This window comes from Antechinus flavipes, chromosome 5 (assembly GCF_016432865.1).
Source record: "Antechinus flavipes isolate AdamAnt ecotype Samford, QLD, Australia chromosome 5, AdamAnt_v2, whole genome shotgun sequence".
Taxonomy (NCBI): Eukaryota; Metazoa; Chordata; class Mammalia; order Dasyuromorphia; family Dasyuridae; genus Antechinus; species Antechinus flavipes.
The window spans coordinates 129,725,934-129,751,054 of record NC_067402.1 but is presented as its reverse complement, the minus strand read 5'-3'; the positions used below and the strand labels follow the sequence as shown (position 1 = coordinate 129,751,054).

At 35.7% G+C, this 25,121-nt stretch overlaps 1 protein-coding gene across 4 annotated transcripts in view; it reads left to right on the top strand.

Annotated features, from left to right (window-relative positions):
* Positions 1-2,817: 2,817 nt before the first annotated feature.
* Positions 2,818-25,121, top strand: part of ST7 (suppression of tumorigenicity 7) — a 288,256-nt gene continuing 265,952 nt past the window's right edge. The window contains exons 1-2 of one of the 4 annotated variants that reach the window (XM_052001658.1): positions 2,818-2,836; positions 10,214-10,519. In XM_052001658.1, the coding sequence (XP_051857618.1) occupies positions 10,369-10,519 (151 nt within the window). In that variant the 5' untranslated portion in view covers positions 2,818-2,836; positions 10,214-10,368. Of the gene's footprint in view, positions 2,837-9,783; positions 9,850-9,885; positions 9,956-10,106; positions 10,520-25,121 lie in introns of those variants that run through there. The other 3 variants (XM_052001656.1, XM_052001657.1, XM_052001659.1) reach the window with 3 other exon arrangements.

Sequence of the window (25,121 nt, the reverse complement as noted above, 5' to 3'; positions counted from 1 at the left end):
TGAAAACTACTACCTATAGACCAATATCCCTAGCATGTATTGATGAAAAAAATTAAAATAAAAGTATTTGTACAAAGAAGCTACAACAAAACATCAAAATACACACACACACACACACACACACACACACACACACACACACACACACACATTATGGCCAGGTTGGTTTTATAGTGGGAACGCAGGATTAGTTGTTTCAGTGTCAGGAAAACCATAGTTGTGAGTGATAAGGACTAGAATTCAGTTCTGCTATATAGTCTTGCAATGTTCTTTCCATTATATCTTGTCATACAATATAGTAGTTGGATTTTATTGAGAAATTGTATTTTGTTTGGTATTTTTGAGATGATCCATTTACTTATCTCCATATTGTCGTTTTACCTTCCTCTAGTATCTTCTCCTGATCAGTAGGGAAAATATACATAAAATTTCTTGCAACCTTAAAGCATTATATAACCTTTAAAATATTATATTTTCTCCTTCTGACCATATATATATATAATATATATGGTCAAAAAAAAAGAAACTATTAATGTATATTCAGAAGGGTTGCTGGTTCATTTTTTTTTCCTACTTGCTTTCAAGGAGAGCTTAATGGCTTTGCTTTCCTGATGGAAGTTAGGATTCATCACTCCACTGCCAGTGGCAGGTCCTTTAGGGAAGAGGTAGGGCTAGGCCACCATCTTCTTTTAATAAAGCTCCTATTGTTCTCTACCTGGCATCCTGTCGATCAGGATTGTTGTGTGTATCAACAAAACTCCTTAATCTTATTTTAGGCACCTTCATTTGAAGAGAATAATAGACACTGAGGAGTTTCACCCAAATGTAGATACTTTCTCAGGATGAGAAAGACTACATAATTTAACAAATATTTAAACCATATTAAAGAGGCAAAGTGCCTAGTTTTGGGAGATGATATTCTTATTGTACTTTGCCTAAGTCAGACCACATATGGAGTATTATGTTCAATTCTGGGGACTACATTTTAGAGAGAACATTGATAAGCTGGCAAGAACACAGGATAGGCAACTTGAGAGGTGCCAACCAAAGCTTGGTTGAAGGAAGTAGGGATTCTTTTCCTAGAAAAATGAAGATTTAGAGGGGACATGATACCTATTTTTATGTAGATGAAAGACCTTCACGTGGTAAAAGGAAGATTAGAATTGTTTTGCTTGGCTCCAAGGGGCAGAAATAAGAGCAGTGTATAAGGCATATTTTATCTCAATAGTAAGAAAACCTTCCCAGTAATGACAGCCCCAAATAAGGAAAAAAAAAAAAAAGGAAAAAGGAAGGAGCTGCCTTGAAATTTGAGGGGTTGTTCTAATACTTGTAATGGTGTTGTTACAGCAGAGATTGGGTGTACACTATTTGGGGAAGTTAGAGGATTTCTTCTCAGGTTACAGGCTAAACTAGCTAGTCTCTATTCACTTTAATATAAAGTTTTATTAGATGCTATGATTCTATTTATTACTTGCCATGAAATAAACTTTTAATTCACTTTTTGGCAGAAAATAAAATCATAATATTTATCAGCTGTCAAAAGTATGCATTAGAAATATTAATATTTATACATTATTAATTAAAATAGTATTCTGAGTTTCTCAAATTTAAATATATTTATCGTAAAATATTTGGTAGTTATGACAACACATGATTAATACAGTCTACATAAGAGATTGGCTAAGTCTAAATGAAATCATATTTTCATTTTTATAATACAAACATTTGTGTTCATGGCCTTTAGATTAGGAGTTTCTAACATTTTTTTGTGTCTGTCATGGGTGCCTTTGGAAGCCTGGTGAAGTCTATGGTCCCCTATCAGAATAATTTAAAGCATAAAATGAAATACACAGGATTAAAAACAAAAACTAGTTATACTTAAATTTAGTAGCAGAATGTTTAAAACAAACAAGTTCACAGACAACAAATTAAGAATCCTTATTTTAGAAAGAGATGGAAATGGCTAATAGGATATTCTTGTGGATTGAAATTCTTTTGCCTTTTCAAAGATAATATACACGATTTTAGATGTATAAAACATTAAATCATCATTAAACAACCAAATCTATTTACATTATTGTACTGTTTCAAAAAAAAACAAAAACAAAAAACCTTGGCATATTAGGAAGTAATGATATTTGATATGCTGGTTATAAAGTAAACATCTTCCTGACCTTACCATCAAAGATATCTATTAATGAGTGTGAGGAATAAGCAATGAGGAAGCAGTTTTTTATAACAGTTTAACTGGCTGATATTCTTGGCATATGAATTATTCAATATCTAGCATGTCATTTAATAAAATGTCACAGGAAATTAGAACCTGGCAATAGATTTGACATAGAATCTAAAGGGGGTAATGACCTTTGAGATCATTTAGTCAAACTTTTTTATTTTACAGATGAGGAAAGAGAGGCCCAAGGAGGTTAAGTGGCTTGCCCAAAGTAACAGATAAGAGTTAAAATTAAAACCCAGTTCCTCCTACTTCAACACTTAGTGCTCTTCCAAATAATTCTCTAACTCCAACATTCAGAGATTTTTCTAATTTACTACACTGTTTTCTCAAATAATTTTATTCCATCAAGCCTCTAGAAGGATTACTAGATGCAAAAATCAATTGGTTTACCACAGATGAGGAAATAAATATCATTAGAATATTCCTACATACATTTTAAAATGTCTAAGTTTTGTTGATACACTTTGTTTTTATATTGTATTCATTTCCAAAATTTTTTTTCTCTCATATCTTACAGTGAGTCATCCCTTTTAAGAAGGTCTAAAAAGAAAGAAAAAAAAAGTTCTACAAAATTAATCAATGCATTGACCATGTCCAACAGTATGTATTCTACATCTTCTTACATGCTTTTAATCACTTGTTTCAATGTAGCAAATTATACATTAAGATTCAGAACAACCAAAAGAAAAGGAGGTTCAAGAAAAGAAATTTTTATCATAACATTCTTATACAAGGTCCTATCCATATTCCTTTTCATGGTATAAAAATGAACTTGTATCCCTCTAAGCTTTATCTGTTTTCTGTCAGGTTACAAGAGTTTTGTGTTCTGTTGTGATATGAATGACTGAGTCTGTACTATAAGACCCAAGCTAGTAAGTAATGAGAGGCTCAACTGTAAACTGCCTACTAGATAATAAATTCTTTAAGTATAAAACATAAAAATTTAAAAACTTGCTATCATTCTATTCAGGGCTTTTTGCTTTCATAGTGACTGGTGGAGAAAAGGATCAGTAGATACTAATAAGAGGATTAGACACCTTCAAGCATTAACTTAGTTGAAAGTACTCTGAATAACAACCAATAAATTAGATTATTGGAAGAACTGAACAATATCATGTTACTTCTGTTTTCAAAGCATTCCCTGTTTCCTCTGGGAATAAATACAAACACCCCTGTTTAGCAGTGAAAGCCATTTTCGATATCATTCCAGTCAATCTTTTTTTTTTTTTTTTCCCTTGCTGAAGCAATTGGGATCAAATTATTTGCCCAGGGTCACACAGCTAGGAAGTGGTAATCTGAGTCCAGATTTGAACTTAGGTCCTCCTGACTTCAGGGCTGGTACTCTAAACACTGGGCAACCTAGCTGCTCCCCGTCTACTTTTCTAACCAAAATTTTTATTACTCCCGTTCTTGTACAATTGGTCTGAGGTCAAATTCCATTTAGTCATTGATTGGGTCCTGATGGCTCATAGTGAGTGAGTGTTAACAGTAACTGTTTTTTGTTTTGGTCAGAAACCCTGAGGGGTTCTCCCTTCCCAGATTGATTTTTTTTTCTTGTATACAAAAAAAGGGCATTCTCTGCCTCATTTCTTACCTATCCTTAATCACTGAATGGGCATTGCCTCTGTCACACTGAGACCTATTAAAATCCTTAGCTCAAAAAGGCAAGATCTCTCACTGCATCCAGGGCCATCTCTAGGCATTCTGATCTCCCTCTGGCCAATGGCCCCAAATGGCTCAGGAGGAATGAGGCTGGTGGCTTTGCACAGCCCTTGCTCACTGAATCATGGTTCTCTTCAAAAATGAAGATCAAATAGCAACAACAATCAAAATTTATATTCGGCCCCTTTTTGTACTCAACTGTCCAACTAATCTGCCCTTGTTGAAGTTTCTCACACATAACTTTTCACCTCCCATCTTTGCGCTTTTGCATAGGCTGACTCTTATGTCTCCAAAAAGCTTTCTCCTCAACTCCACCTCGTAAAAACCAAGTTTCTAAAGCTCACTTCAAATACTATTTCTAGAACTTGGCTTTTCCTACTCATCTTAGTGGCCAATGCCCATGTTGCTCCTCCGTAACATGAAATTACATCCTGTGTGGTTTTTATCAGGGCACACAGGTGGTACATGGAGTACCAGGCCTCGGGTCAGAAGAAATCTTTAAGGTTTTTTAGTCCAATTCTCACTTAAGAAAATTGAAGCTGAAAGAGACCTACCAAAGATCACCCCGATATTAAATGGTAAAGATAAGATTTGAATCCTAGTTTTTAACTCTCAATCTAGTGCACGTGGAAAGTACTTAATAAATGACTATTAATTGCCTGATTGGCCATTTGTGTACAAATTATTGATTAAAACAAAAGACAAATTCAACATCAAATCAGAAGACAGGAAAAGGATGAAAAGATGCTGAAAACAAGAGCTCTAGCTTCAAGGCATTCATTCAAGGACCTAGTATTAATCCAAACTGGGGAATGACACTGATTCCTCATACCCAAATAGAGAAAAAGATACTGATCTCAATTATCACCATTTCCTACAAAATTGAATAGTTATAAAATTCCTCCTAAGGAGGAATACCTAAGCCAGAAAACATTTGATCTCTTTGCCAAGCTGAGAAAGACTGCATGCAAAGTTAACATAAGTTTCAAAATCCTACACAGCTGTAAAATATGTTGAAGAAGACTATGAGTAGTATCACTTCATAAAAGAGTGAAAAGTAGTGGAAGACAAATCTATAGAGAGCTTAGCATTGAGTCTCAGCCAAGACACAGAATTCTAAAAGCATTAGTAGATGAAATTAGCAGGGCACCTAATAGAAATAAAATGGAATATGTCTATCAATGTTTTTATAATGAGATATTTTTCTCATCAGTGACAGACCATCATATTTGGACATTAATACCTTATCTCTGATCTTGCTTTATGAAGGATTTTAAAAAAGCACTTAAGATGAATAAGAAATACTGGATCAGATATATGAAGAAATCTATGTTGGAGATAACACAATCTTGCAAGTATTTGATAGATCTTTTATAAGACAAAGGAGAGGAAGATAACAAAAAAGATGGAGAAATTATGGATAATATTAATACTTAATAAAGGCAATAGGGAGAACATCAATAATTACTGATCCATATATTTACTTTTTTATCTTATGAAATCTTTATGAGAATGATCTATATGCAAATTGAAGGTATTAATAGGTGAAAATATTAGAAGGTAGAAAGCAGGCTTTTGTCAATGACTCTTCAGCTGACCATATCTGAACAGTTATACAATTGATTCAAAGGTGTATGGACTGTAAGTTATACCCATATTGAAAGCATTTCATTTGGTAGAACAAGAAGCAGCCATATCAGTTTTTCTTAATATAGAGTTTTTCTTGTATATATTTCTCATGTATATGTTAAGAGCATGTCATATTTCTTGATAAATGCAAGCATAGAGCTAACTTTTTGCAATAACTATTTGCAGGCAATATCTCAAATGGAAGTATTGCCAAAGATGCCTCAAATCCTATTGTTTTATAGATGGAGAAAGATTTCCTTCAGATAAGGGATTCTTAACTTTTCTTGTGTCATGGACCCTTTTGGCAGTCTGGTGAATTTTGAGGACTCCTTCTCAGTATAATGTGAAGAAAATCAAATAAATTAGATTATAATGGAAATCATTTACATTAAATATATCTGTATTGTATATGTATGTATATGTATATATATGTATATATATATATGTGTGTGTGTGTGTGTGTGTGTGTATATTTTTTTTTCCTACAGATGTTTAGAGTCTCCTGAAATCTATTCACAGACTTACTGTTATAGGTGGTGAGGTCCTCCAGGTACTCTTGCTTGTAGATCCTTTTAAGCTTCAAAATATTAAGAGTCTCCCTTGGTGAGACCATGATTACCAAGAGAAGATCATGTTAATAATCCATAAAGAACTATAAGTTTTTTAAAAGATGTGTATTGTAGAAACTATGTCACCATATGGTTGGTTGGCTTGTCTATTTAGTTGATACAAGAGAAACAAATCAGGCTACATTTTATTTGGGAAATGTTGCAGAACTATTTTAAGGGTACCAAGCTGCTTCCTAGTAAAAGACCAATCATTTGAGAGAGAGAGAGAGAGAAAGAGAGAGAGAGAGAGAGAGAGAGAGAGAGAGAGAGAGAGAGAGAGAGAGAGAGATTTGTGAATTTTGAACACTGAAATCTAAGGAAACATCCATCTGGATTACGCAAAGAGAGGTGGAGAGGGCCATGGTAGATATATTTAGGATGTAGCAGTAGTTTCAGCATTGACCAAAGAATCCTGTTTGAAATAATCCTAATGGGTATTTCTTAAGCACCTACTGTGTACTAGGATGGGTTCTAAGAATGGGGGATTCAAATGCAAAAGATACTACCTTCTGGGAGCTTCAGTCCAATAATCATGAAAACAAGTAATAACTGCTTTTGATTGTTTGATGATGAAATGAATGTAAGCTCTTCTATTATAATAGAATTTCTTGATCCCAAGGATAGTGTTTTGCCTTTCTTTGTATCCTTAAAGTTTAATACATAATAGTTGCTTAAGAAATCTTAAACTGCCAAATTGATTGCCAGGTACTTTGTTGATGTTGTTCACTTGTTTCAGTTTTGTCCCACTCTTTGTGATATCATTTGGGGTTTTCTTGCCAAAGAGATTGGAGTGGTTTGCATTTCCTTCTCCAGTTCATTTTACAGATTAGAAAATTGAGGCAGAGTTAACTAACTTGCCCAGAATCACACACTTAGTAAGTATCTGAGGTCAGATTTGAACTCAGGAAGATGAGTTTTCCTGAGTCTATCTACTTTGCCACCTGGCTGCCTGCCAGACACTAGGGATACAACTTTTCATCCTGTAGGATTCTTGTCCATATTTTTCCAAAGATTTTCTGCACAGGATCCACTTTGTATGTTATATGGATTCCAGTGGGACTTATAAATAATTATTTGTTATCTCTATCAATAATTGACTAGCCTACCTCTTTTTTCAATTGTATATTTTAAAAAATATACAATCTTACATTCTCAAGACAGGTAAAAGCTTGTTTGTATGTATTAAAGAGCATAACTCTTTAAACATTGGGAGATATGGGTAGCAATCTGCATTAATAAAGGAAATATCCATGTTGATGAGATCACAGATTCATCAAACTACTATATTAACAAAAGCTCATGGCATGAGGGAAGCATAGAACATCTTATTTTACTGTAAGTAAAATGAAAAAGAAATAAATAAAATTGACAATGAAATATTCCCTCTGGAATTTTAAGTGACCTAATATCTTGAATGTTAGTTGGAAGAAATGAGGAGACCACTTTTTTTTTTTTTACCAGATATCGATGGTTGTTTGTACTTCCTTTGCAAAGATCAATATCAGGAGGGTGCTCTCGACTTTTCATTGAAATGGAATTAAGTGAAACAGAGTTGTGCAGAGTCGTCAGCCCCATTTTCCCTTCCAAAATTAAACAAGTCTAGTAGCAAGACATAGGTCAAAGGGACAGCATGCCTGGAATACAATGGGTGGCCTTGGCCTTTCTAAATCAAGGCCTCTTCCAGGCCTCTGTTTGTTCGAGGCAATCCCCTTTTAATGACTAAGGGGTAGGTGGGAATTGAGATAAAAGATGACCTAATTTACCATCACAAAAATATTAATCTGGGAGGGTAAGACCTTAACTGTTTCTAACTAGAATAGACAACAATTGCAATCTAAGCTCTCAGAACCTAAACAATGAATTATAGAGATTCATGATGACAACTTAAAAGACCAAGATTTAAAAAAAATATTAGCAGATGTAGCAATGCTTTAAGGCAGGAGACATAATAAAAATTATAATATCTAGAATTTATATAGGCACTTTAGAAATTTTATCTTATTTGACCCTCACAACAATCCTGGGAAGTAGGTGTTATTATTATTCCCATTTTACAAAGGAGGTCATTGAAGCAAATAAAAACTAATTGATTTGCCCAGAGTCATATAGCTAATGTGTGATAGGTAGAATTTACATTTGGTTCTTTCTCATTCAATATTCAATGTTCTGTCTACTGTTGTACCTCATAGGCATAAGTGAAAGCTCATAATTGGCTTAATGGATAAAAGTAGCAGGCTTATAGCCTAATGAGGCAAATCCACACTTTGGAATGCAAGGAATACTTGGGTTTTATTTTATGTGAGGTAATGTGGTTAAATGACTTGCCCAGGACAACTAGTAAACACCAAGTATCTGAGATGTTATTTGAACTCAGATCTGCTTCTCTATCTACTGTGCTACTCAGCTGCTCCAAAATTTTTATTTTGAAAGAGCCGCTTTGACCTAGGAAAGAAAGTATGAGATGTCTAATCAGTGATATAGAAATTAGAAGAAAAAATAATATCTATATTTGTTGTTGTTTTTGTTTTTGTTTTTGTTTTTTTGAGAGGAGGGAAGAAAAGGGTGTCAAAAAACTTGCATGACTCAAAACTGCCAACAAAAAAACTCCAAAGTAAACAAAAACAAAAATAAAAATATTTCTGGCTGAGTTTGTCTTATTTATGCCAGATTGCCTCCAATATAGTCATTCTGAATTAGTTTAGCTTTGAAGTTCAGGGAAAGTGAGTCAATTCTAATGTACTATAAAGCTAATTCTGGAAACTATTGATATAAAGAATATAAAGTAAGTGTACAATTTGGAAAACAGTGAGCCAATTAAATATGGAGAGATAAAAGATAGTCATTTGTAGACTCTCCTGAAACTCACAAATGTAAAGAAAAGTAGATCTTCATATGCATATACTAGATGTCAAAAGGTATGAAGTCCATGGCATTACAGATGAAACTAGTCCGTAATATATAAATGCAGGGATCAACAAATACATGTGTAGGATGTCCCAATAGTATATTATATATTTAAATATATTGATGACTATTTCTATACAATTAGTTTCCTTTGCAATCTTATGTATTTTGTTTTTTGAAACATATGCAAATATGCAGTGGTCCAAAAGTATGTGTATATACATAAACACACATGTTGATCATTATATATGTATATATACAATGCTCACATACACATACATATATGTGTGGTTTCCTTTATAATCTGATATTTTTTATGCTTTTTTCTATCTCTAAATACATATGTACACATGTACACATACACAAGGCATTCCTGATGTGTTTATATACATGTATGTGTATGTATGTGAAAATTTTAAATCTCTATAAATATTGATCACTACATTTCTGTATAATTGGTTCCTTTGTAATCCTATTTATTTTATACTTTTTGGGATAACCTGTGTGTCTATATGTATGTATACATATATAAAGAAGACATTATTTGCCTCTATATGAATGTTAATCCCTGTATTTCTATATAGTTGGTTTCCTTTGTAATCCTAATATTTTGTGCCCTATCTGCCTGTGTCTACACACAGAGGGGGTCCCAAGAACCTATGTGTAATTATGTGTCTCCATGGGAAGAAGGTTGGACTCTGTGGTTGGTTTCCTTTATAACACGGAGTGTTGCAAGCTTTAGAAACATGGCTGAGAGCAGGGGTCGGCGTCCGGGCTGCCCCAGACCCCGGGCTCCGTGACCCCGGAGAAGTGAGGAGCCTGAGGCGGGGAGGGGGAGCTGCTCCCCGGGCGGGGTTTTCCGCCAGTCCCTTTTCGCGGCGCAGTTTTTCCTTTAAGAAGGGGCACTTGGGTCTGGGTAACTCTGATTGTCCTAACAATTAAAGAGAAGAGGGAAGGGGGCACGGCCGCTGCTTAGTGACCTCGGCAGAGGGAGGGGGAGGAGGGGGAGGAGGGGAAGAAGGAGGCGCGGGAGGTGGGGGGGGGGGGGGAGGCTGGGATCCCGAAGGGGGAAGGAGCCGCGAGGGTGGAGAAGCTTGGGCCGGGGCAGCGCGGGCGGCTTCGGGGGAGCCCAGCGCCCGCGCTCCTGCCTCACTCGCTCGTCGCGCTCTCGCAGGGCAGGCCGGGCCCGGGTCGGCCCATGAATCAACCGGGCGGCCCGTGCGGAGAGGCCGCGGCGGCAGCAGCTGAGAGCGGCGGCGGCAGGACCAGGAGCAACTCTTGACTTTAAGAAAAAAAAAAAAAAAAGCCCCGGTGAGCGAGACAGAAAACATGGCTGAAGCGGGGCCGGGGTTCCTGGAGCAGCTCAAGTCCTGCATCGTGTGGTCGTGGACTTATCTATGGACCGTGTGGTTCTTCATCATGCTCTTCCTTGTCTACATCCTGCGGGTGCCCTTGAAAATCAACGACAACCTGAGCACAGGTAGGAGGCGGGAGCCCGGCGTCCCAGGCCCGCTCGCCGAAGTTGGTGCAACTCGTGCCGGGGCCCTCGCTCCTTCCCCCGTTGCCCCCGTGGGCTAGGGGGGAGGGGAAGAGTGGCCGCGCGCGGGTAATGGGAGAGGGGGTGCTAGGGGATCCCCCGGAGGTGGGGGGTGGGGTGAGGAGCCTGGGAATGAGCCCCGCGGCGGCTCCCCCAGGGTCCTACCGCCCGCGGGATTCGGCGTCCACGCGGGTAGTGCCTCGTGGGGTTCCTTGGGGCTGAGGACTGCCCCCGGGGTGGCCTTTCCCCAGCTTCTCCCGTAGCCTCCAGAGAGTAGAAGTTCCCGGCGCAGAGAGAAGTCAGGGTTAGGGGCTGGCGGCCTGGGAGGAGGCGGGGGAGTGGAGCTCGTGGGAGCCACGTACGTGCGGGGGTGGGAAAGATAGGAAAGGAGCCGTTGGGCTCCCTCCCGCCTCATCCCGCACCAGAAGGTGCCAGGCCCAAAGCAACCTCCCTCTGCAAGTGGCCCTCCTCCCTGCTGCGTGAATGCAGCCACAAATAGTTATTTCTGAGAACTTGGTACTTTCCTCCGGAGAGGACTCTGAGGAAGGGGGCAGTAAGAGAGGGTCGGTTCTGTAGACGGAGAATCCTCCCAGACGATCCTTCTGCCCCTGCACATGCCCATGCCCTGCTGCGTGCAAACTGCAGCAGTTACTCCCTAGAGTTTGCAACTTTCCCTTGAGTAGGAGACTGGAGAAGGGGAGAGGATGGGACTCAGTTCCCTTCCCTTCCTGCCCCTTCCCCCTTCCTCCAATGCAGGTTGGTCCCGGGGCGTCCAGATTTCTTCTTCTAGTTCGTCACCACACTTACTCTTTCCCCCACTTTGTTCCTTTTAAATCCCAAAGGGAACAGAGTTTCGGAAAGAGAAGTCACTTCTGTTGCCCAGGCTCCACCACCCAGTTGGACCTCTTTCAGAATGCTGGGGCATGATACGTGCTGTTGTGATGCCGGGTTGTAGTTTTACTCCGGGAGACTGAGGGCCTGAAGATATTGCCAGAAACTGAAGAGGGAGGGGGGAAAACGGGCTTGCCGAGGCGTCGGAGAATAAAGCTTCACGTCCAGAAAAAGCAGCCTTAAACGGGGTGGTGGGTGGGCCTGGTGATGGCTTGGGAGCAGAACTGCTTGCCCTGCCCCCACCCCTTTTTGAAGTCCTCGGAGGTGGTTGTTAAGTACTTTGTCAATTTCGAAGCACTATCTGCTCGAATGTGAGTCGCTGTTACTGCCAGAGCAACTGCATGAAAGTTGTTTACGCCTAACTGGCTTTTGACCTTAAAATTAGACTGCTGAATGGGGTGGTGATTTTCTAACTTTCTTTTGACAAGGTTTGTCGGTTGCTTTTCATCAAGTTAGGGAGTATGAATGAAGCATCAGATCTCTAAAGCAGATGTAGAAGGAACAAAAATAAAGACAGGAAATCTGAAATTTACAGTACTCTTAATGGGAAATTTTAAAGAAATTTTAAACTTTCCCTTATTATTTGTGTCCAGAACTTTTTATTTTAAACCAGACCTGAGATTGTTGAGGGAACTTAATCTATCATTGAGGTCAATCTTAAAAAGTTGTCTGAATTTTAGCCTGGAACACGATGCAATAATTCCACGTATGAAAGAAATGTGTCCTGACTTTCAAATCTCAGGGTTTGTAATGGTAGAATAAAATAGAAAACTAGCCAGCAAGTCCTTAAAAGCACAGTAACAGAAATATCTCGAAAACATGAGTTGTATTTTAGAAAACACTGAAAATCTGGCTTGATGTCTACTGTGGTTTATACCTCCACGATTAGGGTTGGTTTTTTTTTTTTTTTTTTTTTAATAAATTCTCTATTGATTACTAGCAGTCTGAGAATTCTGAGATTTCTGTAATACTTGTGGATTTTGTATCAGTATAGTGATCTGTGAACTTGTGGGGCCAAAAAAAAAATTTAGACATACATTTCTTTCTTTTGTATTAAAAGCTCTATTATAGTTTTGGGGGCCTAAATATGTAATAACATTACTTAATGCTAACTAGGAATGTAAGCTCCTTGAGCACAGGAGTGGTTTTATTTTTGTATTTGTACCCAGAGAACTTGGTAAATTGCCTCCCACATAGTGGGTGCTTATTATTTTTATGTAATAAATATGTAAAAATAAATATGTAAAGAAACTTATTTTCAGTTAGAACCAGTAGGGCTTTTGGCCCTCATATATTGTATAGGGCTCAAGAACTAAGGTTTCTATTTCAGAAGATGTTTTGAGTTGACTTTGCTACTTGCTGTCATTGTGACTCTGGACAAATCACTTAATGTCTCAGAGAGTTAATTTCCAAATCCAAAAAGGTTGGATTTTAGGCATGGAGATGTGTAACAGTGGATAGATAGAGCAAGATATTTAGTCTTGCTCCAGACACTTATTGGCCACTGAAATTTATTGAATGTGGAGAATGGTTGAATTTGCTCTTTAGGAAAATTAATTTGGCATCAGAATTGAAGATAAAATGGAGTGAATGGATATCTAATTTTAGGAGAAAAAACAGGAATGTGACATTTTGGGAAAATATACAGATTTAGAGAGTTTTTGAATCAAAGACCTAATGGTTTTGACTGCCCAGGGCAGTTCTTTCTAGGTTTGTGACCTAGAATGTTGTTATGTGGAACTTATGTAGAGAATATACATGAAAGATCTATTATCATACTACTAGCCATTTTCACTAAATAGTTCTGGCAGTTTTTTAGTGGGTTTCTCACTTCTTGGGATCTCAAGGATTATAATAGAAAGTGCCTGGTGCTATATCAATGTAACAAAGGAATAGTTTCACCTGTGTTTGGAAGCCAATATATGAGCTAATAAGATGGCATTTTCTCTATGAAAAAAGAAATAGGGAGAGAAGCCAGTTATAAAACAAAACAAAAGATTTGAAAGTAAATTTATTTCTACTATTCTTAAACTATGTAACAGAGAATTGATTGAAAGAATTGGACATGATTAGCTTGAGGAATACAAAGGGGGAAGAGAACATGATAATGGTTTTCATATTTGAAGGATTGTCAGCTAAAAGGATAGAACTTATTCTTTATTGTTACAAAGGGTAGGACCAAAAGGTGAAAATTATTGGTACTTACTCCTGGGCTTATACCCCAAAGAGATACTAAAGAAGGGAAAGGGACCTGTATGTGCCAAAATGTTTGTGGCAGCCCTGTTTGTAGTGGCTAGAAACTGGAAAATGAATGGATGCCCATCAATTGGAGAATGGTTGGGTAAATTGTGGTATATGAATGTTATGAAATATTATTGTTCTGTAAGGAATGATCAGCAGGATGAATACAGAGAGGCTTGGAGAGACTTACATGAACTGATGCTAAGTGAAATAAGCAGAACCAAGAGATCATTATATACCTCAACAATGATACTGTTTGAGGATGTATTCTGATGGAAGTGGATCTCTTCTATAAAGACTGCTAATTCAATTTCAATTGATCAAGGATGAACAGAAGCAGCTACATCCAGAGAAAGAACACTGGGAAATGAATGTAAACTGATTGCATTTTTGTTTTTCTTCCCAGGTTATTTCTACCTTCTGTATCTAAGATATACTGTGACATATTTAACATGTATAGAACTGCTTACCATATCGGGGAGGGGAGGGAGGGGAAAAATCGGAACAGAAGTGAGTGCAAGGGATAATGTTGTAAAAAATTACTCTGGGCATGGGTTCTGTCAATAAAAATATATTTTAAAAAATATATCTAGGGAAAAAAAACTAAAAAAAAAAGTATTGGTACATTTCGGTTCCGCCCATCAACAAGCATTTATTAAGTACCTATTGTGTGTCCCTAGCTGTTGTTTTAGGCTTGGGAATAGCTTTTTAACAATGGTGTTGTTTTGAAGTTCTATCAGACTCTTCCTGACCCATGTGGTTCATAGCATGCCAATGCTTTTCATGGGCACTTCTTGGCAAAGATACTGGACTGGTTTGCTATTTCCTTCTCCAGTGAATTAAAGCATACAGAGCTCAAGTGGCTTGTTGGCATTTCCCAGCTATTGAGTGTCTGAAGTCCAATTTGAACTCAGCTCTTCCTGATTCCAGGCTCCAGGGCTCTATCGACTTGAGTTGTACAGTTGTTTGTCATTGCAGACTCTTTGTGAGTCCCTTTGAGGTTTTCTTGGCAGAGTTACTGGAGTGGCTCCCTTCTCTAGTTCATTTTTACAGATGAGGATACTGAGACAAATAGGATGAAGTGACTTATAAAGAATCATACAGCTAGAAAGAGGCTGTATTTGAACTCAGGCCTGCTATTCTATCTACTCTGTCACCTGGCTACCTCTGAGCAACTTTGCTGGTGTTATTTTTATTTATTTATTTTAGTAATAAGATTGTCCATTTCTGGCAGACATTGTGGGGCCTTGTGAAATAAAAAGGGTCATGAGATATATGTAGTCTGAAAACTTGGGGTTGTGGAGCCAACTTTGCCCTTTAGTGTGATCTTGAGTAAACCGTTTATTGTCTATAAAGTCAATTTATTTGAACTTATCTTTAAGGGCCCTTCTAGCCTTAGATCCCATGATCACCTATTTGAGGACTTCTCTATAAGGGCAAGGTCAAATATTGATGCTTTGCATTTTTGAGATTTAAATAGTTTTATTTTTCATAAATGCTATAGGAGGAACTGGAGACCATTTCTTTTTTTCCCCTTACATTCAAATGAGAAATAGAGAAACTATTGGGAAAACTGTCCAAAAAGTTTATTAATTAAATTAAAATTTAATTTTTTCCCCTTTTTGGAAAAGGTTTTTAAAGGTCAGGCTATTCAATCCTCAGTGCCAAAGGGCCAATTAACTTCCTAGTACTGTTACTATCAAAAACGGTATGGAAAGAGATAGAAATCCCTTGGGAAGAGAGAGAAATCCTTTACCCATTTTTTTTTTTTTTTTTAACATGGACAATTTTACTGTTTACAGGTCCCCTGGTGGTGGTTCTTTTCTTGTGACAGAGAAGGAAAGCAAATAGTCTCCTGAGAGCCTGCTTTCTTAAAAGAGCTTTTTTTAGGAAATGGTAAATGTGACGCATGTATGAGGGCCTCTCTGGGAAATTGAAAACATTATCTCTACATTGCTTTACAAGCACTGCTTGGCTGACAAATACCCTTGTCTAGGATTCTTGCTCAGAATAGGACTAACTCTACAATTTCTAGATTATGAAAATATGCTAAAAATATCAGTTTTCTTTGAAACTCTCCCTGCCTGGTATATTGCCTATAGTGTTTCTTTTTTTGTTTATATTCTTTGCCATTTTGGAATCCAACATTTTTATTTTTACATTTCTAGGTCAAATTTTGTGGCAAAAAAATGTAATCTCTAAGTTTTATAAAACCTTATAGAAACTTTTCTTCTTCAAAGCAATGGCAATGCAGAAAATTAAGAGCTTCACTGGTCTATTTGATGTATTGTATTGTAGTGTGTGTATGGTGTATAAAAATACAAATACATGCGTGTATTTCATTTTCTCATAACTTTTCTTTAATTGCACTATACTCCTTCTTTCCCTGTATTCCTTCTTCAGGGAATTGATGTATTTTCATTGAACATGCCAATTAAAATAGGGAGCTTAAAGATGGGAAAATTCCCAACATCCCCTGCTTTAGATAATACAGAGATAACTGTTCTTTTACAGGAGTTCTTGAATCTTGCAATGAAAAATGAGCTTAAAAGAAGGGAGAAAAAGGCCAACAGAATACAAAAGTCAGCTTTCATACTTTAACTTTGATGTTAAACACTACAGCATGTGTTTAGGCTTGTGGCATACTGGCCCTATGCTTAGATGGAGGTAGTTTGTTAATATGGTTTTATGTTTTACTGAAAATATGGTAGACTAAGCTTTTAACAAATTTTTTTTTTTTTTAATGTGGAACTTTTTTTACATGTCATCTTTTTTTCAAGAGCAGCAAAATAACCCTAGAGGTTGACTTTATATCAGGACAGAAAATTAATTGTAGGTAGGAAGAATCAAATAGGACTTTTTTTAAATAAGAAAAACAGTAGTTTTGGCTCCAAAAAACCCCTACAGTAATAAAACTGACTTCATAGCACAGTTGTTTTGATTATCACCCTGATCAAACTGGCCTCAAATCTGTGGATGTCTGGAGCCAGAATAGACCAGAGACTTGAGAATCAGGAATCAAACAGAACTTAAATTTCAAAGTGAGGAAAATGATTTGTAAGCAATGAGGGGGATGACTTGTGCCGAACTGTCCCCTAGTGGGGTGACTAGTGTGGTTGAACTTTGACGTATATATTTGTGGCTAGACAAAGAATCAGACAGTAGCAACAGTAGCGAGGCATACCATCAACAGTGAGGCTAGGTTGTCTACTGACAAAAGTCCATTCATGGCAAGACTTCGTGTCTGGGCCTGTTGGTGATTGCTGGAGCTCAGGGGCTCAGTTCGCAAAGGATTGTTGTTATATCAAGCTCAGTGAACAGCTCAGTTGCCTGGCTTTAGCTCTGGAAAACGGTGTGTCTTTTTCCTAATAGTATCTTAGCAGTAGTCTTTTTATCTTTATCTGAACAGTTGTAGGAATTAAGCATATAATTTGTGTAATACATAATTTTTAAAAATGTACAATTTTGTTATTTTTATACCAAATAACTTAAAATGGTTTTATAACTCTTTAAATAATTTAATAATTTAAATAATTCTGGAGACTTGTTTTTAAGATGTACTTTAGCAATTTATACACTGAAATTATCATTTAGCATTTGTTATCAAAGTATTTTGCAGATATCTCATTCTTTCCTCACAAGAACCCTGATGCTATTATTATTCTTATTTTATAGATGAGAAAACTGAGGCAAATAATCATTAATGTCTAATCCAGGATCATATAGCTAATCAGTATCTAAGGCAGGATTTCAATTTCTTATGTTCTTTATTCTAAGCCTAGTACCCTTTCTACTCTGCCACTCATCTACCTAGGATATATAATAGGATAATTGTGACTTAAAGTTATTTAATTAAATTGTATACTAAAGGTATAATTATAAATAAATTAAATTATACATTATAGTGAGCTGATAATGTGCATATGTAGAGCTGCATTTGGAATCAAAAAGACCTGAATTCAAATTCAGCCTCAAATACTTGGTCATTGTATGCTCCTAGGTAACTTTGTTTGCTTCAGTTTCCCTAACTATAAAATTTGGATAACAGTTTGTAAAAACCAAATGAGAAAATATTTGTAGAAAGTGTTTAGCACATAGTGAATCTTATATAAACATTTGTTTCCTTTCCCTTCATTTTTCCCATCATTAAAATTATTTGGTGGAAAATATTATACATTTCTAATAATTTTATTTATATACAGACAGAGTATATTTTTCTGTCCAGAAAGGGAGTGAGAAATCCCAGGATGGTCTTTTTTTTTTTTTTTAATAAAGAAACTTTGTTTAAACATGATTTTCATAGTGTAATTTTTAAAATAAATTTTAAGAAGTTTTCACAGTAATTAATCTTTTATAAACTTTAAGAAGTCTGAAAGCTTGACTGCTCAATATTTCTTGCATTTATTTCCCCTTTCAGTCCCACTGCCACAAAATTAGTTGAGATACTCTATTGGACAACAGATAGACTTTAAACCTACCTCCCATCTTCTAGTCTTCAACCCTATTCAAAAACTCTGTTACTTTATGAATAAAGTAAAAACTTCTGAGCATGGCAGTCAGCATGCTCAGAACTAATATTCTGACAACTAATATTGATATATTAAGGTTTATAAAGTCATTTTGCCAAAACAAAGCTGTGAAGGAAGGAAGGAAACATTTATTAACTGCATATTATGTTCCAGGCACTGTGCCTTTACACAGATTATCTCCTTTGATCTTTATAACCACCCTGAAATGTAGGTGCTATTATTATCCCCATTTTCAAGTTGAAGAAACTGAAACAGCCAGAGATTAAATGATTTGCCCAGAGTTACACATCTAGTAATTTTAGGGGCTAGATTTGAGCTCAGATTTTCCTTGACTTTGGGCCTATTGTGTAATGTATTTTACTATCTTCATTTTACAGCTGAGGAAATTGAGGTTCTGAAGAGAGGTTAAGTGATTTGTCCATAGTCACACAGTTATTATCTATGAAGGAATTCTTGGGATTCCCCAAGCCTAAATAGGGCCTTTTTTTCTTCACAATATAATATAAATTATATTCACAATATAAACTGTGTTAATTCAAGGTATATTTCAACCTAAATACACTACCTGCCTTATGTCCTATTGTTTCCTTTCATTTATCCTATAATCCAGTTAAACTGGATTAGTTATTCTCTGAACACATTGCATTCTTCTACTTTTATGATTTATTTACACCAGTTTCATATTTGGGACTGTTAAAATTCTATCCATTTTTTAAAAATAGCTTTTTATTTACAAGTTATATGCATGGGTAATTTTACAGCATTGACAATTGCCAAACCTTTTTTTCCAATTTTTCCCCTCCTTTCCCCCACTCCCTCCACTAGATGGCAGGATGACCAATACATGTTAAATATATTAAAGTATAAATTAAATACAAAATAAGTATACATGACCAAACCGTTATTTTGCTGTACAAAAAGAATCAAACTCTGAAATAATTCTATCCATTCTTTAAGGTTTGTTTCAAATAGCATCTTCTCTGTGAAGTCTTCTTTTCATTCTTCCCACTTTGAAGTAATAATTCCCTTCTTAGAATGTTTATAACATCATAATAGAAACAATTAACTGCTTATTGTGGAGCTGCAACTTTATAATAATGTTTGTATTTGTATTTTGATTATTAAAGTGATCTATATATTAGTAATGCTTAACGTTTTTTTGGAAAGTAACTCAAGAGTCTATCATATTAAATCTTATACAAATGAGAATTCTTTTCCTATAACAAGGAATAATTTGTCATTTGTTTATAATGTCTTACAGTCATTGTTCACAGTACTCCTATGAGGTACATAATTTAGAAATTACTTTCATTTTATAGATAAGGAGATTGGGGCACAGCTAGGTCAAATGATTTGCTCCTAATTAGCATTACTTAGAAGTGACTGCAGCTTAGATCTTTTTCAGAGAAGACCTCTTATAGCATAATTTCTCAAACACATTTTATTAAATTTTGAATATCATTTTCATTCATTCACTCATTCATCTAGCTGATATTAATTGTGTAGAAACTATTGTGCTAAAAGACTCTGATAGAGATGAAAAGATTAATAAGAGCATATAGTATAATAGGAGGAGTATATATACAAACAATCAATACAAAATTGCATAAGAGAAACACAATTAAAGTTTTATGTGATCATTAGATTTTTAAATTCCTTGAGGGTATCAACTAAGTATCTTTCCTGATTTCCAGCACAATGCATTGCATGCATTAAGTGCCTAATAAATGTTTGAATGAAAAATCAGATTGATTTTCTAAGAAGAAATTTCCTATCAGGGAAAATCTGGAAAGGTTATTTAGAGAAGGTGGCATTTGAGTTAGGTTTTGAAGAGTGAGTAGGATTTCAGTGGCTTAAAAAGATAAAGAGTTTTTGAGGCATAAATTTGTAAGAATAAGAACATAAAAGTGGGAATGGGGAAAGTGAAGACCATCCATATCTCTTTACTAATATCCTGAGCTTAACTAAGTTGTCTTTGGTTGTAAGATTAAAGACAACTATTTTTTTTAGGACATGTCTATGTTTCATTTTTAATGAGCTCATTGATTTAGAGAAAATAACTCATTTGTTTGATGAGACTTTTAATTTAGGATTTAAGACAATAATTTTCAGTGTCAATTCAATTATAAGTCTAGTTGATACCTAAGCACAAAAACATTCATCCAAAGGTGAAAGCCAGTGACATGGCCAACTCCAAAGGAAAGATTTAGAATTGGAAGATGCTGCATAACAATACTCTCAGGCAAAACAAAACTCAGTTCTTTGGGGGGCTTAATTCTATCTTCCTTTTTGCTAAAAGTTTTAAATTTGATCTGTATGAGAATTTTCATATCTTCTAGCATATCTTTGCTGTTATATTGGAATCACTGTGAAGACACATTGCAATTTGTTTTACAGCCACTTTTCTGATGCTTATTTTGTTCCATAAAGCAAAGTGGTGCCTGTTTAAAAAAAAAAGAAAGAAAAAGAAAAATCTGTATCAAGGTAGGTAAAATAGAGTTGGATACTGAAAAAAATAACTCAATTATGTAATAGTACTTGTCCTATTATCCATTAGTAATGATCAAGTATTAGAATTTCTGGTCCTGATTGTTGAAGAGACATCTTGTTCTAATGTTCACATTTTTACTCCTAATTGTGTTTTTTATTGTTTGTGTATGCCAAAGCTAAGTATTTTATGTGCCCCACTATTATTTAAAATCTCAACTTAATTTATTTTTGGACCCAGATAGGTAAGTAGCTAATAGGATGGAATGTTTCCTGGGTGCTAGGTTTTACTTTTCCACCTAGACTTTAAGCTGCCTCTAGCTCCTTAAGCTAGAAAGAGCCTTGGACTAAAAACATCTTAAGTTCAAGTCCTTTCTCTTAACTTCAGTCAACGAAGTTATATTTAAGAACTTCCTATGTGCTGGGTACTAAGCTAAATATTGGGGATACAAAGAAAGGCTAAATACAGTCACCATCCTCAAGGAGCTCATACTCTTTTGGGAGAGAAAACACACAAACTACTCTGCACAAATGAACTAAGGACAGGAGAAATTGGGGCTGATCTTAGAAGAAAAAAACAGTTAAGATTCTGAGGACTGAAAAAAGGCTTCTTGTAGAATATGAGACTTTACGGAGACTTGAAGGAAGTCAGGAAGCCCTCCTTGAGATAGGGAGGGAGAGCATTCCAAGCATGGGGAAATAAATAATCATGGAAAATGTCACTTAACTTGCAGATTGACCTTGGGAATATGATGTTATCTCTTCAAGCCTTAATATCCTCATATGTAAAATGAGAATATTGAACTAGATGCCCCTAAGAGACATTCATATTACAGCTGTATCGTTCTGTTTTTTTTTTTTTTTTTACAGGTAAATTACCATTTTCAAATGGTAATTTTCTTCCAAGTTTGCTGTTTAGAATTAAGAATATATCTTCCTTGAAAAACAATGTGTAGAAATAGTGCAGTTACATTTGAAGTGAAAAAATAGGATTCATCATTGTTACAACATAGGTAATTAAAAACCAGAAAATCAATGAGGTGGTTTAAAAATTTATCACAAATGGTTGAAGAAAAACTTTCTTGGTTGGAAAAGACTAAGAGGAAAAAAAGTAGTTTTTGAAGAAGATTTTTGGGTAATTTTTAATGTCTCCAGAGGTTCATATGGATTAAGAATTAATTTCATATAGATGATAGATAAGAATTCTTAGATTTCACTTAGGCTAAGATTTTCATTTTATAAATTAGGTAAAGCTGAGGCTCAGGGAAATTTGACTTTTCCACTGTGACACACTTCTTCCTGACTAACAGAAGGCTGAATTTGTATGTGATTTTTTTTTTTTTTTAAGCAATTAACAAGAAAAAGATGTAAGCTGAGTTCCCTAGAGGAACTCACAATTAATCAGGAGAAAGACACCATTAAAATTACCCTGGCATGGATTCTGTCAATATAAAGTTATCATTAAATAAAATAAAATTAAAAAAAAAACATTAAAAAAAAAGACACCATTAAGGAGGAAAGTGACAAAAATGTTAAGTTTATAACGAACCCTGCACTCCATAAGGGGTAGTAAATTCATAGAAAATGAGTTTATCTAGGGATCATGTTTAAATAAGTAAGAAGGGAATTAGCCATTGTTAAGTTCTGTGTTCATTCAAAGTCCAGCAGAGTATTTGGACTGCACACTATTCTTCTAAGAAATGTGCAAACTTTCAGAGAGTTTAAAAAACCAAAACCAAACCAAACCCAAAACAATAAGGAAATCTCTGTGGTCCATGGACTGGGATCTTTTTACTTTTGAATAACAATTTTTTTTTAATTAGGGGGGTTAAATTCTTTTTTTCTATTGAAGCTTTTTGTTTTCAAAACATATCCAAAGATAATTTTTCACCATTGATCGATGCAAAACCTTGTGTTCCAATCCCCCACCCCCACCCCCTCTCCTAGATGGTAAGTAATCTAATATACGTTAAAATGGTAAAAAAATATGTGTGTGTGTGTGTGTGTGTGTGTGTGTGTGTGTGTGTATCCAATATGGGCATACATATTTATATAATTATTTTGCTGCACAAGAAGAATCCCATGAAAGGGCAGCTAGGTGGTGCAGTGGATAGAGCACCAGCCCTGAAGTCAGGAGGACCTGAGTTCAAATTTTGTCTCCTATACTTAACCATCCTAGCTGCGTGACCCTGCACAAGTCACTTAACTCCAATTGCCTCCACAAAAATAAAATAAAAAAGAAGAATCAGATGGAAAAGGAAAAAAATGAGAAAGAAAATAAAATTCAAGCAAACCGTCAACAAAAGAAGTGAAAATTCTATGTAGTGATCCACATTCAGTTCCCACAGTCCTCCCTCTGGGTGTAGATGGCTCTTATCACAAGATCATTGGAACTGGCCTGAATCTCTTCATTTTGAGAAGAGACATGTCCTTTGCTGTATACAGTGAAATCCCTGGTTCTGCTCATTTTACTTAACATCAGTTCATGTAACTCTCCAGGCTTCTCTAAAATCATCCTGCTTATTGTTTCTTATAGAACAATAATGTTGAATAGTTATTTTAAGAATCTTTGCTCAGTTGTAAGAATACCTCTTTTTTGAGCAAGGTAATTTAAATGTGAACTGAAGCAGTTTTTTTAAATGTAAAGCTTTTTCATAGTAATTAATTTTATCCAGATTTTTATGAAACCTGGAATTTTATCATTTTTGTCAAGAGTATTGACATTTCACTCTATTATCCTGTTAAAATATATTATTTGAAAATTATACAGATTGTTTTTTCTGTTCTTTTTTTCTCCCAGAGATCTCTTGGTACTAGAAAGAATGGAATTTCTTTACTTCCAAATTTATCTTTTATGTTTATTTGATAGGTGTAATTTTTATTTTTTTTCCATAGCTTTTTATTTACAAGTTATATGTATGGGTAATTTTACAGCATTGACAATAGCCAAACCTTTTGTTTCAATTTTTCCCCTCCTTCCCCTTACCCCCTCCCCAGATGGCAGGATGACCAGTACATGTTAAATATATTAAAGTATAAATTAGATACACAATAAGTATACATGACCAAACCGTTATTTTGCTATATAAAAAGAATCAGCTCTGAAATATTATACAATTAGCCTGTGAAGAAAATCCAAAATGCAGGCAGGCAAAAATATAGGGATTGGGAATTCAGTATAATGGTTCTTAATCATCTCCCAGAGTTCTTTCACTGGGCATAGCTGGTTCAGTTCATTACTGCTCCATTGGAACTGATTTGGTTCATCTCATTGCTGAAGAGGGCCACGTCCATCAGAATTGATCATCATATAGTATTATTGTTGAAGTATATAATGATCTCCTGGTCCTGCTCATTTCACTTAGCATCACTTTGTGTAAGTCTCTCCAGGTCTTTCTGAAATCATCATGTTGGTCATTTCTTACTGAACAATAATATTCCATAACATTCATATATGATAGGGGTAATTTTTAATGGAAATAAAAAAAAAGTTTTTATAATGTTTTGTAATTCAGTGATTTGAATTCAGCTGATTTGACCAATATTTTTCCCAAAAGTATGTGTTGGTAAATATCTGTGGATTACAAAGGAAGAAATTTGTTATGTACTTGGTACTTTTCTTAGAAAAAAAAAACTGATCTACTGTTGCAATTTTTAATTAAATAGAAATGTACAATGTGTGGGACAGCAACCACCGACTCAAAATAATTCAAATAGAAGTTTCTCAAAGCCAGAACAGAAAGTGGCTTATTTAATTCCTGCAGCAAAGGGATATCATCTTCACCAGGATACTCTAGTGAAGGGAGGCAAAGGACAGGCAACAGAGTGGAGTTTTTTAATACTTTGAATTTGGGCCTCAGCTATTCCTGATTTTAGTCTTAGAGCTCACAGTTTGTCAGGGGAACCTACTCCACCCTCAGGGTACAAGCACAGGGGACTGGAGATTACAAACCAGTTTGTGTGAGGGGATTTTTCCAGGAACTGTAGCCCTAAACCATGGCAGGGGTTAGTTTTCTGAATGGGCCTCACTTTTATGCCACTTAATTTCTCCTCTTTTTTGTGTTCATTTGAGGACTTCTCACTTCAGTCCTGATACAATTTTTCTTTTTTCTTTTCTTTTCTTTTCTTTATAACTTTTTTTTTATTGACAGAGCCCATGCTTGGGTAATTTTTTTTTTACAACTTTATCCCTTGCACTCACTTCTATTCCGACTTTTCCCCTCCCTCCCTCCACCCCCTCTCCCAGATGGCAAGTAGTCCTATACAAGTTAAATATGTCACAATGTATCCTAGATACAATATATGTTTGCAGAACCGAACAGTTCTCTTGTTGCACAGGAAGAATTGGATTCAGAAGGTAAAAATAACCCGGGAAGAAAAACAAAAATGCAAACAGT